This window comes from Corythoichthys intestinalis, chromosome 12 (assembly GCF_030265065.1).
Source record: "Corythoichthys intestinalis isolate RoL2023-P3 chromosome 12, ASM3026506v1, whole genome shotgun sequence".
In the NCBI taxonomy this organism is placed as follows: domain Eukaryota; kingdom Metazoa; phylum Chordata; class Actinopteri; order Syngnathiformes; family Syngnathidae; genus Corythoichthys; species Corythoichthys intestinalis.
The window spans coordinates 43,019,196-43,035,421 of NC_080406.1; the positions used below are offsets into that span (position 1 = coordinate 43,019,196).

Genomic DNA, 16,226 nt, shown 5'->3' on the forward strand with positions numbered 1-16,226 from the left:
ACACACCTGTCTCAGGGCTCTCATCACCCTCTACTTCCTCTTTGTCCATAGAGCTTTCTGAAGGCGCACTATTTGCCTCAGCCTGGGCCTTGTCTACGTTCTCTCCCTTCTCTAAAAGTTCTGCTTCGGGGATGTCCAGGTCAGACTCTTCCCCACTCCATTGTTGCTCATCAAGAGCTGCCTCTGCACTCTCCTCCTCCTCTTCCTCCTCCTCAACATCATCATCCTCTTCAACCTCCTCCTCGTATTCAGCTGTAAGAGCCTCCATGGTCTCTTCTTCTCCAAAACATGGTGAGAGGGGTACACATTAAGACTACAGGCAACACAGACTTGGGCAGTGTGAAAACACAACCAATGAAGGCACACTTTGAGATGATCCAAAGTGTTCACACATATATCACACTACTGTTGGCACGATACTAACATTTGTAACTTGATATCAATACTTAAAAACTCACTGTATAAACTACTGCACTACTGTATAAATTAAAATAAATACTTTTTAATGAAGTCTGTCAATCCAATAATACGGCACTTAAAAACTTGATTTAAAAAAAAATGATTTTATCACTATTAGACATCCAATCCATTTGGACTGGAAGGGATGGCAGCGAATGAACATTCGTTCATTCGCTGCCATCCCTCCCAGTTCAAATGGATTAAACATTTTGCGCCGTCACTGGCAGCCTAGAAGTTAACAAGGAAAATTCAAAAATATCTGCATTACTATCAAGTGTACAAAATCAAAATTTACCCCATGACAAAAAACTCCTGTGGTCGTGTAACGTATCCAGATCCAACATTTCAGTATCAATACTTCGGTACTTTTCAATACGTCTGACAACCCTACATCACACATTGGCATGGTCTATTGCATATGAGTATGAATTCTAGGTAGTCCCTTCAGGTTCAGTTCAGGTAGTCCCTGGTTAATAAAGGAGTTCCGTTCCTACGCAGGCACCGTAGCCTGAATTTCCACGGAAGTCGGAATTAACCCTTGAAATACTCCTAAATCTTAAAATAACTATCCAAAAAGTCCTAAGGTATTGTATTTTATTTAATGATGAATGATACACTGCCCTCTGGTGGCAGCGTTGGGTCTGGCTGGACTGTCGCCTTCTATGACTGAGAAGCAGACTCAAGACTTCTGACATGGATAAAGGATAGCTGCACATCCACATAAGGCTGTAAGTTGTTTCAGCTAATATATGTTTGTGTATGCATTTGTAATTAAGTTCACATAGGGTGACCAAACATCCTCTTTTGCCCGGACATTTCCACTTTATACATCTTGTCCGTGGCGTCAAGCAGGGTTTTTTAAAATCATGAAATTGTCCAGTTTTCATTATTTTTCACGTGACCAATTAGCGTGTGTTGAAATTGACTGACGCTTTGCACAGAATACTACTGTACTGTGCTGCCTGTGATGTGTTCCCAGAGAGCCTGCCCAGTTGTTAAGACTTTTATTAAGATTAATAGGTATATAATCAAATGCTCCTGTACCCAAAACAGTAATTAAGTCGAAAATATATTTATTCTACTTCGGATACCAATTTGCGCAGAGACTGGCTTTATCATGGCGTCATTCCCAAACAAACCTTCGTCACGCCAGGGGCTCACAGGCTATCGATATGTACACTTGCTAAATTTACCTTTCCACAACTGTTGACTCCTGTTTGAGCTTTGTACTGGTGTGATTTGTAAAATCCTATTTGGTGTCGCATCATTGCGCTGCCGATGATTGTAAACTTTTATAGCAATGTTTGACTTTTACCTCGGCTACAGGTGCTCGCTAATAGGGTAGTTGTCAGTGAGCTAAGCCACACTAGGCATTATGGGAAACGTATTTTTGTACTGCTGCGTTTGGAAACATGCTGGTTGAATTGTTTGTCAGTTTATTTCGGTTATTGTTTGTGTGCAATCTAGAACATTTAATGAGGATAATAATTGAGTAGTAATAACATTTTGTGTTTTTAACAGTTGTATTGATTGTAATTTCTAAAAATGTTTAGTTGTCACATAGCCTATTGCGTGTGTGTATTGACTGTACTACACTTCCATGGGTCTGCATTATATTTATAAAATATTTAGCTACCGAAATTTTCGCACTATAAGGTGCACCTGATTTTAAGCTGCCACCCACCAAATTTGACACGAAAAAGACATTTGTTCATATATAAGCTGCAGCTGTCCTCACTGTATTATGGAATATTTACACCAAAAGATATCAACCGATAACACTATATTTGACAGCGGCATCATAAGACTGTCGTAAAACCAAATTAACCACCATGACGCTTTGAACCAATTGGCTGCAAAGCTGCATTGCTTCAAGGAGCTTCATTTGGCCATCACTGTTCTTTTGGGGGAGACAGTCAACCTCTGCTGCCACCTGCTGTCAACACTGTTGTCATACAACATGGCTCCTAGCATGCATTGCAGTGCTACAGATGTAAATAACAAATCAAAATTCATGTTCTGTGCTAATTATTTCTTCACTGTTCTAGTTGTTTCATTAATTGCTAGTTATGGAATTTGGTAACACTTTATTTGAAGGTGGCACCATCAGACTGTCATAAGACCATCATAATTATGACATGACACTGCCATGAGGATTAATGAATGCTTATGACAGATGTCATTTTGTGTCATCCGGCAAATTTTTAATGGATGTAAAAGATCCGAGCTGGACATAAATGGAATTAGTGTCATAATTTGCCGGATGACACTTAATGACGTCTGTCATAAGCATTCATTAATGCCCATGATAATGTCATATCATAATTATGATGGTCTTATGGCAGTCTTATGACGCCGCTTTCAAATAAAGTTTTACCTATTAACCCAAAGAACTCAACAAATAAGCCGCACTGGACAATAAGCAGCAGGATTCAAAATGAGGGGAAAAAAGTAGCAGATGATAGTTCGAAAATTACGGTATTAAATTTTGAACAACTTCTGTGTAATGATGAGGTTGCGGACTGATTATACGGGGGTAGATTTCTGTCTTTATTATTAAATAAAAAAAAACAAATCTAAGAAAAGAAGTATAAATAAAACTGAATTTTCCTATACAGACGGAGGAGACACATTTTTAATATGTTTAAGTATTAAGGCATCTTTAAGTGAACTTCAAGTAAAATTTAGGGTAAGGTATCTTGAGGTGTCCTCTTTTTCGGAAATCAAAATATGGTCACCCTAGTTTACAGCTACAGTTTGTGGAGTTATGTGTGAGCGATTTGCTATGAGAACTGTAAATATCATTGGCAGTCATGGCATTTAAGCTAGCAGACTTTTTTTCATTCATTCATTTTCCATGCCGCTTTTTCCTCACGAGGGTCGCGGAGCTAGCAGACTTTTGTTTGGCAAATTAATCTAATAAATCTACACAATTTACATATTGATCAGACTAGATGGACATTTGAACACCAATTGTTTTGTGTCAAGTGTTTTATTGTTAAAATGCGCGTCGAACATAAGTTGAACATAGGTGTACATACTGTATGTGTGTTACAGCTTTACAAATTGTCAAAAGTGAAGTAAGTTAAAAAGCACAATTGCCTTCTTTGCTGTCTGTCAAGCTGAACAACTTCATGTTTAGTGAGGACAGAACACGTCATATTAATAAAGTAAAGTAAAAATAAGATACTGTGAGGTACAATAAGGTAATGTTTATGCGACTAAAAAAAACGATTTGGGACAAAATGGCTGACGAGACTCCGTCGTAAAATCAAAATCATGTAAGTCGAGTACGTCGTTACCCAGGGACTACCTGTATGGCACTTTTAATTGACTGCTTATTATTAATGTCCTTAAGACTCTCTAAAATAACAATCTTGGATGGGAAATTAGCTTTTTTTCTCACTAACCATTCCTTATCCAATTGACTTCACATCAAGTATGAATATATTGGTCAGAGAAAAGCAAGATATACATCAAGTCAAGGTAAAACTCATTCTCTGAGCCACAGACAATATTTAAAAGTAAACGACAGACAACAGCAAACTTTTGATGTATTTAATCCATGTTTGTGTATGTCATATATGAAGCTAAGTCAAAAGCGGGCTCAGCTGTTAATTAATTGTTATATAACCCCGCTGTTATCGCCACTGAAACCACCTTAAATCACAAATCTTGTTTCATTCTACAGATTCAGATTCGAACTACACTCTTCTCCTTTACAGGATGGCCCTGCAGTGTGTTAAACTAAATATGATTGCAAACACAAGTAGCAATGGTTTGGGTGGAATAAATGATTAAAATTCTGATGTTTTAGAAATCTGAAATATATCAGATTTAGAGCAAATGGACATCACAAGGACACGCAAACACACAAAAATGACATACAGTACGAACTGACGGATGGGGAGACGCAAGGATGGAGGGATGCTAGTAAGAAGGCACAACACAGATGAGGGAGATGTTGAGAAGAGAAAAAAGGAAAGAAGGGGTGGTGGGGTTGAGACGGTAAAGAGGAACCGTGCGTGGTTCACCTTCAATTTGTCTAAAGGCCACAGCCTGCCCCGTGGGGCGGGCGCCCGAGTGCGTCCACTCTGGGCTGAACAAGGGGTGCTCATAGTACTCCTCGTCGGAGTGGTAGGGGTCGTCCTCAGGCACAGAAACTGAGATGGAGGGGGCGAGGAACTTGCACCTCTCCCGTGAATTTTGGAAGCGGCGGAGAGGGCCTGCCTCCTCCTCATCCCCTACATCTACAAACAAGACAGACACAAGGAGAAGAACTGCAGGGAAATCTAGACACGCACGATGAAAGAAAAAAAAAAATCAAAGAGGACATAAAGGAAGGGAAAATATGGAACGGCTTCAACAAAAATGTCCATTTTAAAATTGAATCAACAGAAAAATACTGTATCACTTCTGACATAATGAATCTCTTTTATTCTAATCCATACATTTTTTTCCTGAAGCGTTTTCTGTAGATTTAATAATTGATCAGTTTATAAATTATTTCATGGACATATGGAATCTTGAGTTAAAACTAGCTACACTAATGCACAGAAAGTGTTTAATTATACAGTAGGGGAAGTGACCACTGTGAACTCCAAAGACTATTTGGAATTTTACTAAATTGAACTTTACTTTTTTAGATACTTGCTTGATCACCTTGCTTTCTTGATGTACCAGTACTAAAAAGTACTAAAAACATCAACTGTCCCAGTTATTACAATATGTTGCTTAAAATGGACATTTTCTGTCAAAGACTTGAGGAAAACATTAGCAAAAAATAAAAATAAAAATAGTAAAACATTGGTAAATCAGCTTCAAGGAAATCAGAAAGGGGTTACAAAAAAGAGTCATGACACACAAAGACATTGATGAGGTGACTGCATAGTAGCAACTGATTCGAGACCAAGGTTGTCAGGCCAGCTATACAGTATCATTTTTTAAGACAATTTCTCTTCCTGTACTGCAATAATAAAGAATAATATTGTTGCTTACTAGGTAAGATATACAGTAATAGTACTTGTACTTTAAACACCAACAATACTAAAACGTGAAAAACAACCATCTAACAATAGCACAAATTATTTAATCAAATTGAATGCTGCTGCCACAAAGAAATCGTACCCTAGCCAATTTTTCCTTTTTAAGTCATTTAAAACAAAAAATGCAAACCTCTTTGACGATTTTTAACAATTACATTTGGTAGCTGGTCAATCATGACAACACACTATCAAACAAATCCACATTATATTTGACAAATCAATTTCCTGACATAAAGGAAAATTCTGTCCTGTCATAGATTTGATCTTGAGTCAACACACAACCAAGCTAACTAGCTTCATTACGAAACCATCTTGAATCTTAATCCCATTCTCTACCTCGACTCATGATTTCATACAAAGATCCTCTTCAACATGAGTCTTCAATGCTAAGCCAGTAAATGCCAGAGTCACACAGAAAACACTGACAGCTGCCAAAAAACAAACCGCACACCGTGAAGAGACAAGTAACAAGGACAGCTACAAGGTTGTCATATTAGTATGTCGGGAGACAGCGAGTATGCATGTTAGTGGGAGAAATGGAAGAAAACTTGGATCAAAACTCATCCTAACGGTGGTTTTGCCATTCCTTCTTTTAGAGATAAACAATGTAAAGGAGACAACCTGTGTTATTTATTGATTCAAAATACAGAGTGAAAGAAATTAAAATTAGTTCATTATAAATCAAGATGGTCTTTTGTGCCAGACAGATCCCTATTTTCATAATTCCAATCTGATGAAGATGAAAGAAGAGAGAAAAAAATTCAAAACACATTTTTATTTACAAAACATATTACCTTGCTCAAGAGGACCAAACTGTTCTGCGGCAGGTGAGGGAGGCGGCGATGGAGGTAAATTGGTGGTGTCTTCAACTACAATTGAAAATAAAGACTGATGATGAAATTTTATTAAATGTGTAAATATCGTTTAAAAGCAACGCTATGTCTAGGGATGGGAATTGATACGATTTTTACGATTCCAATTCCATTATCGATATCGCTTAACGATTTGATTCTTTATCGATTCTCTTATCGATTCTAATTTGGGGAAAAAGAAGAACAAACATTTTGATTGGCATTGAGTTTAATCAGAAGTCACAACCTTACAAACTCACAACGAGGTCAAAAGAGGCCCAAAGTCTCAATGTTAACTGAGGCAATAAGTGGCAAATGCACAAGAATGTGTAACATTTTACTGAAATATTTTTCTAATAGAAATTAAAAATATCTGTGTATATTGGCATATAGGTCGTTGTTCTGCCTTTGGCAATATGTGTTAAAGCAGGGGTCCCCAAACTTTTTCCTGTGAGGGCTACATAACTTTTCCCTTCTCTGTTGTGACAGAAAAAGTGTGACGATTGCAGGAGTGCCTAAATGTAAAAAATTATTGTTTTTCACAAAGCCACACTCAAATAACCCTTTCTGGATTCTTCACGTAACAAAAGTAAATAAAATTTAAATAATAAATAGAAAAAAATAAAATAAAAATGATAATATAGTATAATATAATATATAATAATAATAATAAAATAATAGTAACACTATTAATTAAATAGCTAATAACCAAATAACCCTCTCTTCACAGATAAAGGCCAGGCCAGGAAATAAACAACACTACTGAGAAAAAAAATAAAGATAAAAAAAAATGGTATTGTTCAGGGGGGCCATAGTTTGGGGACCCCTGTGTTAAAGTGTATTTAATGACATGCATCCCTTTTAGTTTTTATGGTGCTTTCACGCTCAAGTGGGGGCGCCCTTGCGTTTCCTCACGTGAAGAAGAGCGCGCTTACACGCGAAGAAGTGCCGCATCCAAGCGAGTGAGCGAGTTAGTGAGAGAGAGCATTACTGCTACGAGCCTACGTTCTTTGTTAATGTTTGTAAAATATCTACAAAGGCAACACCTGTATGTATCATCTTTTGTGTTGTTGTTGTGTGTTTCCACTCGCGATCGGACACTTAAATCCAGTTGTGTAGTGGTTTGAACGATGTGCTAATGCTAGCGAACGCATGCTAACAGTTTGTGTTATTAATGTATTAGCAGCTAATCATCGCTGATTTACTGTGATGCAAACCTGTTTGTTATTGGGGACGAAATTGATTTGTTTCATTTCTATTTTTAGTTTCACTCTTCAAGTGATGGTTGAATAAAGTCAGCATATTATACAAACGTCTTCTGTATCGTCATTTGGGAGTTTAGCTAGCTGTATAGTCAGGCCTGAGCCTTAGCGTCTCGGTGAGGACATTGCAGTCGTACTCCCTTCCGATGCAGTTATATCCACCTTGCAATGACTGCAAGTCGCTTTGTTGTAATTTTTTCTCGTGAAGTGAAGACACACTTTCGAGCATTTGAAGTTTTTGAACCAATGTGCTGTCATTGTTATGTTTACGGCTGCAATGCTTGTGCTAAACCATCGTAACCTTTCACTTTCACCCTCTTTCCTGGTGAAGTGTAGCCAAACTTTGGAGCGAGTGGTTCTTGGCGCCATGCTAGTTTGATGCGTCTGGACAACAAGACACGTCACGACGCAATATGCGTCTTTAGGAATCGTTAAAGGGATCGTTAAGGCTTTTTCATTGTGATGTCGAGGCCTCGAAACACTAGGAATCGGTTCGGAATTGGAATCGGATTTCGATTCCGATCCCTAACTATGTCACTTTCCAGTTTTGGTCGATTTTAGTGACACCGGTGGACATAAGCGGTATTTCTTTGCCTTAAGGAAGACTGTGTTTCCAGCAGCTATGTGAAATATGAATAGTAATAAGGTGATGCATCCAGTTCTGGCTAAATAATAGCATTTGACGGCTAGCAACTGTGTGGTTTAGTGTGGCCAAAAATCTAAATCAGCAAAATCTTGACTTGAATCTGTCTTTAAATGATGAAACAGTTGTAAAACATTCACATGTCAAAAATAGACAGAAGGGAACTAATGCAAAAACGGGACCAATTTTAACAACTTTAACGGTTGATTCACAACATTAAAAGACTTCCAGGTTACTATGGGTTACTATGTTTTTTCAATTGTTTTTCTTTTACATGGTTTTTTTTTCATTAAAAAAAAACACATGAAAGGTAACACCAGTTACTTTGCCAAGGAACTAATTACTCTTACATTCAGGTAAATGAGTTACTAACTCAATTACTTTTTGGGAGAAATAATTTTTAACTGTAATTAATTACTTTTTAATTACTATTTACGAAAGCGAAGATTTTATTCTGCCAATTTGTTGCCGAACACAATTTGCCTGCAACTATTGCTGATCACTTCTCAGAATTAGCAAAAGAAATGTTCCCTGACTCAAAGATTGCATCGGTAAGTAATTTTATCAATTGACCTTTTTAATTTATAATTGGACACATTAACAAACTACCTTCAAGTCAAGCTGAATTGCGAGCTGAAGTGCAATGAAGTGCAGCCATCAAAAGACATGATAGAAATTGCCAAAAGTGCAATATACAATTGTAACAAAAGTCACTGTTAAATTTTAGTAATCATGATGTAGCTGAAGGTATTGATTGTTCTTTGATTGCACCAGGTTATATGTGACAATATTACCAATAATTTAATATTATTTTAAAAGTTGAGTTTTATTTTTGTTTCATATTGCACATTATATAAAACGTAAGATTAGTCACCAATTTGTAAGGGCATACGTCACTATTTGCAAGATTGCCAACGGCCTCGGGTTGATAGGTATGACCAATTAAACGACATTTATGTTTCCAGCGGCTGTGTGAAAGACGAATAGTAATAAGGTTATGAATCCAGTTGTGTCGAGACAATAGCATATGACGGTTAGCAACCATGTGGCTTTGTGTGGCCAGCGAGTGAAGAAGGCTTTGTTTATTCTTGAGCCTCCTTTTCTTTTTCCTCCTCGGACAAAACTTTTTGTCTCTATTGTTGCTCTGCCATCTTGGCTGAATTCGTGGGAAAGCGTTCGCCTCAACTTCCGTCTTAATATTATAATATAATGAATGGGGTAAGGGGGAAGTGACGTATGACGTAAAGCAGTCAGCACATTTGTAGTTTTTTTGTGTGTTTTGTGTGTGTAAACCCTCAAGATGTAAAATAGGTGTCATTTAACTAGTTGTCAGTCGACGTATCATCACAAATATTGTGAAAATATTTTATAAAGGTTGAAAAGTCATATAATGTTGCTTTAAATCGATCAATTGATCATTTCTCTAGGGCAGTACTTCTCATTTTCTCTAAAGACCCCTCTGGAAGATGTAAACGTTTTTCAACATGTGGTGTTTATTGCCACGAACATAACACGTCCGGCTGCCTCGAACGTCGCCACACACACACACATTCCTTCCAGCGCACACTTCCTTATCACACCGTGCACACAGAGCCTGTCTGTTCCAAGGCAGCACTTCATTGAGTAAGTCTACTCAAATCCTCTCACTTACACACAATGAGTTGCCACAGCAACTGCTTAGCAAGTTAAATGATTGACGCATGCGGCGCTTTTGAAGCCCGTTACACTGGCAAGATCAAACATCTGTTAAAATCGTTAACTTTTATAAGCAACTGAAGTGCACGTGCACTGCCAGCCTGGGGAACAAACAGCAGAAAGAGGGAGGGAGGGAGCGAGAGTAAGACTAAGCAATCAGCTCGGAACAGCTCATCTGTATTTTTTTTTTTTTTTAATTGAAAAAAATATGCGATGCACTGCAGGCGCAAAGTTTGAAGTCCGGGGGGTGTGCTCCACTATTTCAGAAGTACTGCTCTAGGGATAGAGAGAGAAACGCAATTTCTTTTTCCTTGTATGGTCTGTGCATATGAAGAAAATGAATGAATAAAGCTGACTTTGACTGACTTTGACAAAGGCCCTTTAATTCAACCTACGTAATTAACTTGTAGCAGACTTTATAGTACAGGCAAACATAATGTAATGTTGGTGGTGCATCTTTTGGTGAAAGCATGTGACTAACCTGATGGCAGCCTTTGACTCTCCTGTTCCCCCTTTAGAACCGCCACTGCCTCGGCAGTCACTTCTTGCACGATTCTTGCAGAGACTTGCTCTAAACAAAGAAACACAAACATAAATAATTTCAAGAAAAAAAGAGTCTCTCAAAAGGTTTAGAATTGAATAATTTTGTTTATAGTTGTGTTGATATGAAGTACAGGGTGACCCAAAAAAAAGTTTACACTCAGTTGACTGCTTGTTTAAAAGCCATTGAAACATATCTAAGTAGGTTGTCATGGTTAAGTGATACATTAAGGTCACTCAATGCAGCTGGTAATCTCTCGTCTCTACAATTCCTGTGCTTCTTCTGAAAATGAAGAAAACTTTAGCTGTACCTGAATTGCTGCGTGCCGGTCTGACACCTACTGAGATTGCAGCAAATCTGAGAATATCCAGATGTGCAGTCTACAAAGTTAAAAAGAAGCTGAAAGATACTGGAACAGCCTCACGAAAACCTGGGTCTGGAAGTGAAGATCTGTGCGGACCAAAAAGTTGATTGACAAGGTGATATGTGGCCACCCCAGAGTCCAGATCTCAATCCCCTGGATTATAGCATATGGGCAACTGTGGAGGACAGTGCGTGTAAGAAGCCACAAACCTCTGCGGCAGCCTTGGAGAGGTCCATTGTTAGATCTTGGGGAAAAGATGACAGCATCCTACATAAAGAAGACCTGTCAAGCGTTCCGCAGGCGCCTGGAGGCTGTTGTGACACTTAAGGGAGGACACATTGAAAAACAGAGTGTACTGTACATGTTCTTTACAATAATGTATAATTTGTGATTCAATTCTAATTCTAAGATGAATAAACATGGCATTTAAGTTGTATTATGGCAGTGTAAACTTTTTTTTGGGTCACCCTGTATAAGAATTGGCCTATTAGGGATTAGCAGTCCAAGAATATAGATTTCTTCTGCATGCAGCAAACAGTTATGACAGCCATTTCTATGATATTTTATATACTTTTACAGATGTGAACATACACACACTGATCAGTACTTATAAGGACACTAAAAAAAAAGCAAAAAAACACACAATTCTGTTTGCACAATGTAGTGTTACCAAGCAACCTCTGAGTATATCAGCCCAGGAGATGTTCACCTTTGGAGTCCACCAAACATAACTTGCTAACATGTACAGTCATGTGAAAAAAATCAGGATATCCTATGGAAGCCTGTGTGCTTTCTAACATATTTGGTAATATAGATATTTAATTTCAATTTCAACAATCTTGAGAGATTCTAGTAATAGAACTAAACAATTAAAATTGGAAAAAAAGTGTTTTGTTTTTTTTCATAACTCTGTAAAAATGTAATTTTAAATAAATGCAATTTCTATTGAGGAATATATTACGACACCCCAACATTCAGTCCCACTTAAAATGGTTAAAATCACACACAGGTGTATCATATCAGGTGCACATGAACATAAATACCCAGTGTTTGAAGGAAGCTTGCCTTATTTAAACCTCACATTTACTGTGGTGTGCCCCTGACTGTTGAAGTGAGAGAAAACACCATGGTGAACTCAAAGGAGCTGTCTGAGGCCTTCAGAAAGAAGATTGTAGACGCGTATGAGTCAGGTAAGGGATTTCAAAAGATCTCATAAGAATATGAAATCAGCCATTCCACTGTAATAATAGCCCATAGTGGAGGACATTCAAAACAACTGACAAGATGCCCTGGTCTGGCCGTCCAAGCAAGTTCACCCTAAGAGCAGACCATTCCACTGTAATAATAGCCCATAGTGGAGGACATTCAAAACAACTGACAAGATGCCCTGGTCTGGCCGTCCAAGCAAGTTCACCCTGAGAGCAGACCGCAAGATGGTAAAAGAAGTCTCCAAAAAACCTTAAATGTCATCATGGGACCTACAGCAGGCTCTAAGTTGCTACTGTTGATGTGAAAGTTCATGCCTCTATAATCAGAAAGAGACTTCACAAGTTTAACCTTCATGGGAGGTGTGCAAGAGGATGCTTTGCTGCAGCAGGACCTCGCCACTCACCATCATAGAATCCACCATGAATTCTATCATGTGGAACATGTGAGATTATCTGTGAAAAAATTGAAGCCAAAGCGAAACTGGCCCCCTCAACATGACAATGACCCAAAAAAAAAAAAAAAATACCATTAAATCCACCAAGGAATGAATGAAAAGGAAGACATGGCGAGTCCTGGAATGGCAGAGTCAAATCCCAGCTCTTAATCCCATTGAGATGCTGTGGGGTGACTTGAAACAGGCTGTACATGCAAAAAAAAAAAAACTCCTCAAACATCTCACAACTGAAAGTATTCTGCGTTGAGTGGGGCAAAGTTTCTTCAGACCGATGTCAAAGACTGGTAGATGGCTACAAAAAGCGTTTCACTGAAGTTATTTCAGCCAAAGGGGGTAACACCACCTATAAGGTGGCAGGGTGTCCTAACTTCCTCCTCGGTTAGAATATGCATTTTTGTTGATATATCTGGTTTAGTAAAACAATGTTAATTTTTGTTGTTTACCTGCAATTAAATCACCTTCTTTTCCAAAGATAAAGAAAAACAAGATCAGAAATTGGATATATGAACCTTTCCTAATAAAGAACTGAATATTTAATGGTGTGCCCTAATTTTTTCACATGACTGTATATTGTTCAAACATTTTCTGATTTAAACGTTGATATTGAAAAGAATGGTGAATGTGGGGTCTGAGGCTGTAATGTCAAAACTAAATTTTATCAAGGGGGGGGGGGTTGAAAATTGAAGAAATACAGAGCTCAAGGTTTCAGTAACATTGTATTCACCTTTATATTTCATGCTTTTGTATTATTTTTTTCAAAAATTGAAAATGCAGTATTGTACAATAACCAATTATGATTAATACTGTACGTCAAATTTTAAAATGTCGCATAAACATAATACAGGTGGTCATGTTTTCGCATTTGTGCTGACACGTTGTCTATGTTTCAAAGTTTTCAGGTGTCAGTGTGACAGAGAGGTCACAGATTCACAAAGTGATGGCAGATTTAAAAAAAAAAAAAAAAAAGACCTTGTCACTTCTGCAAAGCATGCTGGCAGTGATGAAAACATGCTTGATCCAACTCGGTCAGCATGTATCCAACACAAACATGTCAAATAATATAATGACCTACTTTATCGCGAGGACTCAAACACAGAAAGGTCACATCATTTCGGGAATGGAAAATGAATACTTAAATCCTATAGAGAGATTTAAAGACCTATGTGTATGTGCTCGATTTAAAGCAGAGAGTATTACTAAAGACCTTGAGTCAACACAAACAGAGGATGTGCTACATATGCACACAGATGCTCAAATATACACAATGAGATGGCACAGAGTGCAATTGGATGCAAAACCAGTCAGCAATCAAATTGTGTAAAGAAAGTTGTTTCCTTGACAACAGACTGCTGAGCTACTGTGGTTTTGGTGCCTGTGGTGATCCTGAGGACAGAAACATGATGATGATAATGATGACGAAGTTAGGGTATTTTTAAAGGAACAAAATAGTTGGTGAGAACGTACAAAAAAACGATGTCTATTTTTTCCTGGCAAAATTGGTTGGGTAAGAGAGGGATGTTATATTGAGAAATAACTGACTCATTATAAAATGATAAATTGATGGATAGCTTGAAATATTTCATTGTCATTGATAAAAATTAAAATAATGTGCAAATTTCATAGAGATGTTAGAAAGAAAGTAAACTCATATTAATGTCTGCCTCTGAAAACAATACAATTAGCTGTATTTTGGCTACATTTTAATCATGGCAACAAGGTTCGACTATGACTGACATTAAAGCTGCAACTAGCGATTATTTTCATAATCGATTAATTGAGCGATTAATTAAAAGTAGGGCTGTCCCAAACAACTAATTTTCTCCCGATTAGTCAGCCAACTATTTTTACGATTAGTCGACTAATCTAAGAATTTAAAAAAAAAATTTTTTTTTTTCTTTCTTTTACTAATTTAGCAATGAAAATTTTGTTGACGCTTATCAATTCACAAAAACATTTTGGAAGACTTAAATTATTTATTAAAGTACAAATAAACAATACAATGAATACAATAACAATAATAAATCGCAAATAAACAATGAGTTCAAATGCTGGTAGAATTAACTAGTGCAAAAGAATGGAATGTAAACAGATTCAGAACACTGACTTCGCCTTTCCAACATGATTCAAAACAATTCTTAAAAAAAACACTAAGCATTAATATTATAGTATAGTACTATATATAAGAGTATTATAATAATTATTCATTGCCAATCAGATTTTTCATAAAGGGTGTCATTTTAAAGGTACTCTTAGTGTAGAATCTGAATGTATGTGGGATTAACTCCAGAAATTGTTATTTATAAGACGAACATGACATGCCTTTATTTGGAAATGTTCACCGGGAGTACGTTCGCTAAACAGTTAACTTCAGCTTTACACTCCGTAAGAAAAGCACTTTTAGTCATTGCATGTAGTGTCAGTAATAGATTTTTTTTTTTTCTTCGTTTGCAAATGCTGTTTACCAGCGATTTTTCATGTTTGAAGTGTCACCTTTTAACCGCAAGTTTGCTTTCACGAGACGACTGCCAATGTTTTATAGCAGGCCAAAGTAGGTTGCCTTTTTTCCCCCATTCACCTCAGTGTAGCAGTGCTAACGTTATAGTGTTTAATATGGATGTGTTTTCTTATTTTGTAAGTCTGAACTTTAATTCTACAGCGTGTTGATAAGAGAAAGGAACTGGAGTCTCGTATGCCATCAGCACGCATGCACCAATGTACGCACGCACGCACACGCGCAGCGATAAAACGCAGCCGTGAAAATTACCACCCTCATTTTTATTTGCCGTGCGATAAATGGACTCATTGCATATCGTGACAGGCTCAGCAACTTCAACAAAACTTGGCATTGAAGAGACAGGACACAAAAGAGTACCCTCCTTTGTTTCTTTGAAATAAGTCAATGTTTCGGACTCTCTGGTGCGCTTTTTTGGCTTTGTGCCGCTTTCCCCGCTTGCATACAGAGCGTCTGACATTCTGAACTGTCAACGCATATAATTTTTTAACCCTTCATTAACCGTCGACGGGATGTTATGCTCGTCGACGGATTTACGTCATCGATGACGTCGACAATGTCGACCAGTCGGGACAGCTCTAATAAAAGATTAATCGATTAATCGGATAAATGAGACTTGTTTCAGTTATCTTTACAATTTACCTTGAAGTTTTTTTCATCATGTTGTAAATAGCAATGGAGACAACATTGATGACTATTTCCTTCAACTGTTTTGATTATCAAATTTGTTGGCCACTAAGCCTTATTAGTTGTTGATTAATCGATTCATTGTTGCACCTCTAACTGACATTGCATGTATTGTAATTTTTCAACCCAGTAAATCACCACTGAATATAAAAATTATGTTTTGTGAAAGACAGCACATTTTGTTTAAAGGGACAATATACAATTTGTTTGTTTTTTTTTCCTTTCGTAACTGCCACCTCCGGCCTAAAGCGTAACTGCAGCCTGTGTTAAGCTCATTCATGGCGTGCATACTTGTACGATCACGAACATAAAGCAACGAGCATTTGACCCATCCAGCACCATAAATGTAAATACAGAAAACATGATTGTTTACTGTTAGTAGCAAGTGTTGTTGTCACGCGGGTACTGTCGCAGGGAAGGCTTGGGCGTGCACAAGTGCGTGCTCACCTAGAACAGTTGTCGGCAACTCAAAATGTTGAAAGAGTCATGCTGGACCAAATTAAT

General features: G+C 37.6%; 1 protein-coding gene across 6 annotated transcripts in view; it reads right to left on the bottom strand.

Moving 5' to 3' along the window:
• LOC130926753 (microtubule-associated protein 2-like) overlaps positions 1 to 16,226 on the bottom strand; it is a 120,464-nt gene that overhangs the window by 41,385 nt on the left and 62,853 nt on the right. For 4 of the 6 annotated variants that reach the window (XM_057851907.1, XM_057851909.1, XM_057851908.1 and 1 more), the window contains 4 exons: positions 10,437 to 10,526; positions 6,299 to 6,373; positions 4,494 to 4,709; positions 7 to 276 (listed from right to left, as the gene is read on the bottom strand). In XM_057851907.1, coding sequence (XP_057707890.1) covers positions 7 to 276; positions 4,494 to 4,709; positions 6,299 to 6,373; positions 10,437 to 10,526 — 651 coding nt within the window. The remainder of the gene's footprint in view (positions 1 to 6; positions 277 to 4,493; positions 4,710 to 6,298; positions 6,374 to 10,436; positions 10,527 to 16,226) is intronic. The other 2 variants (XM_057851910.1, XM_057851913.1) reach the window with 2 other exon arrangements.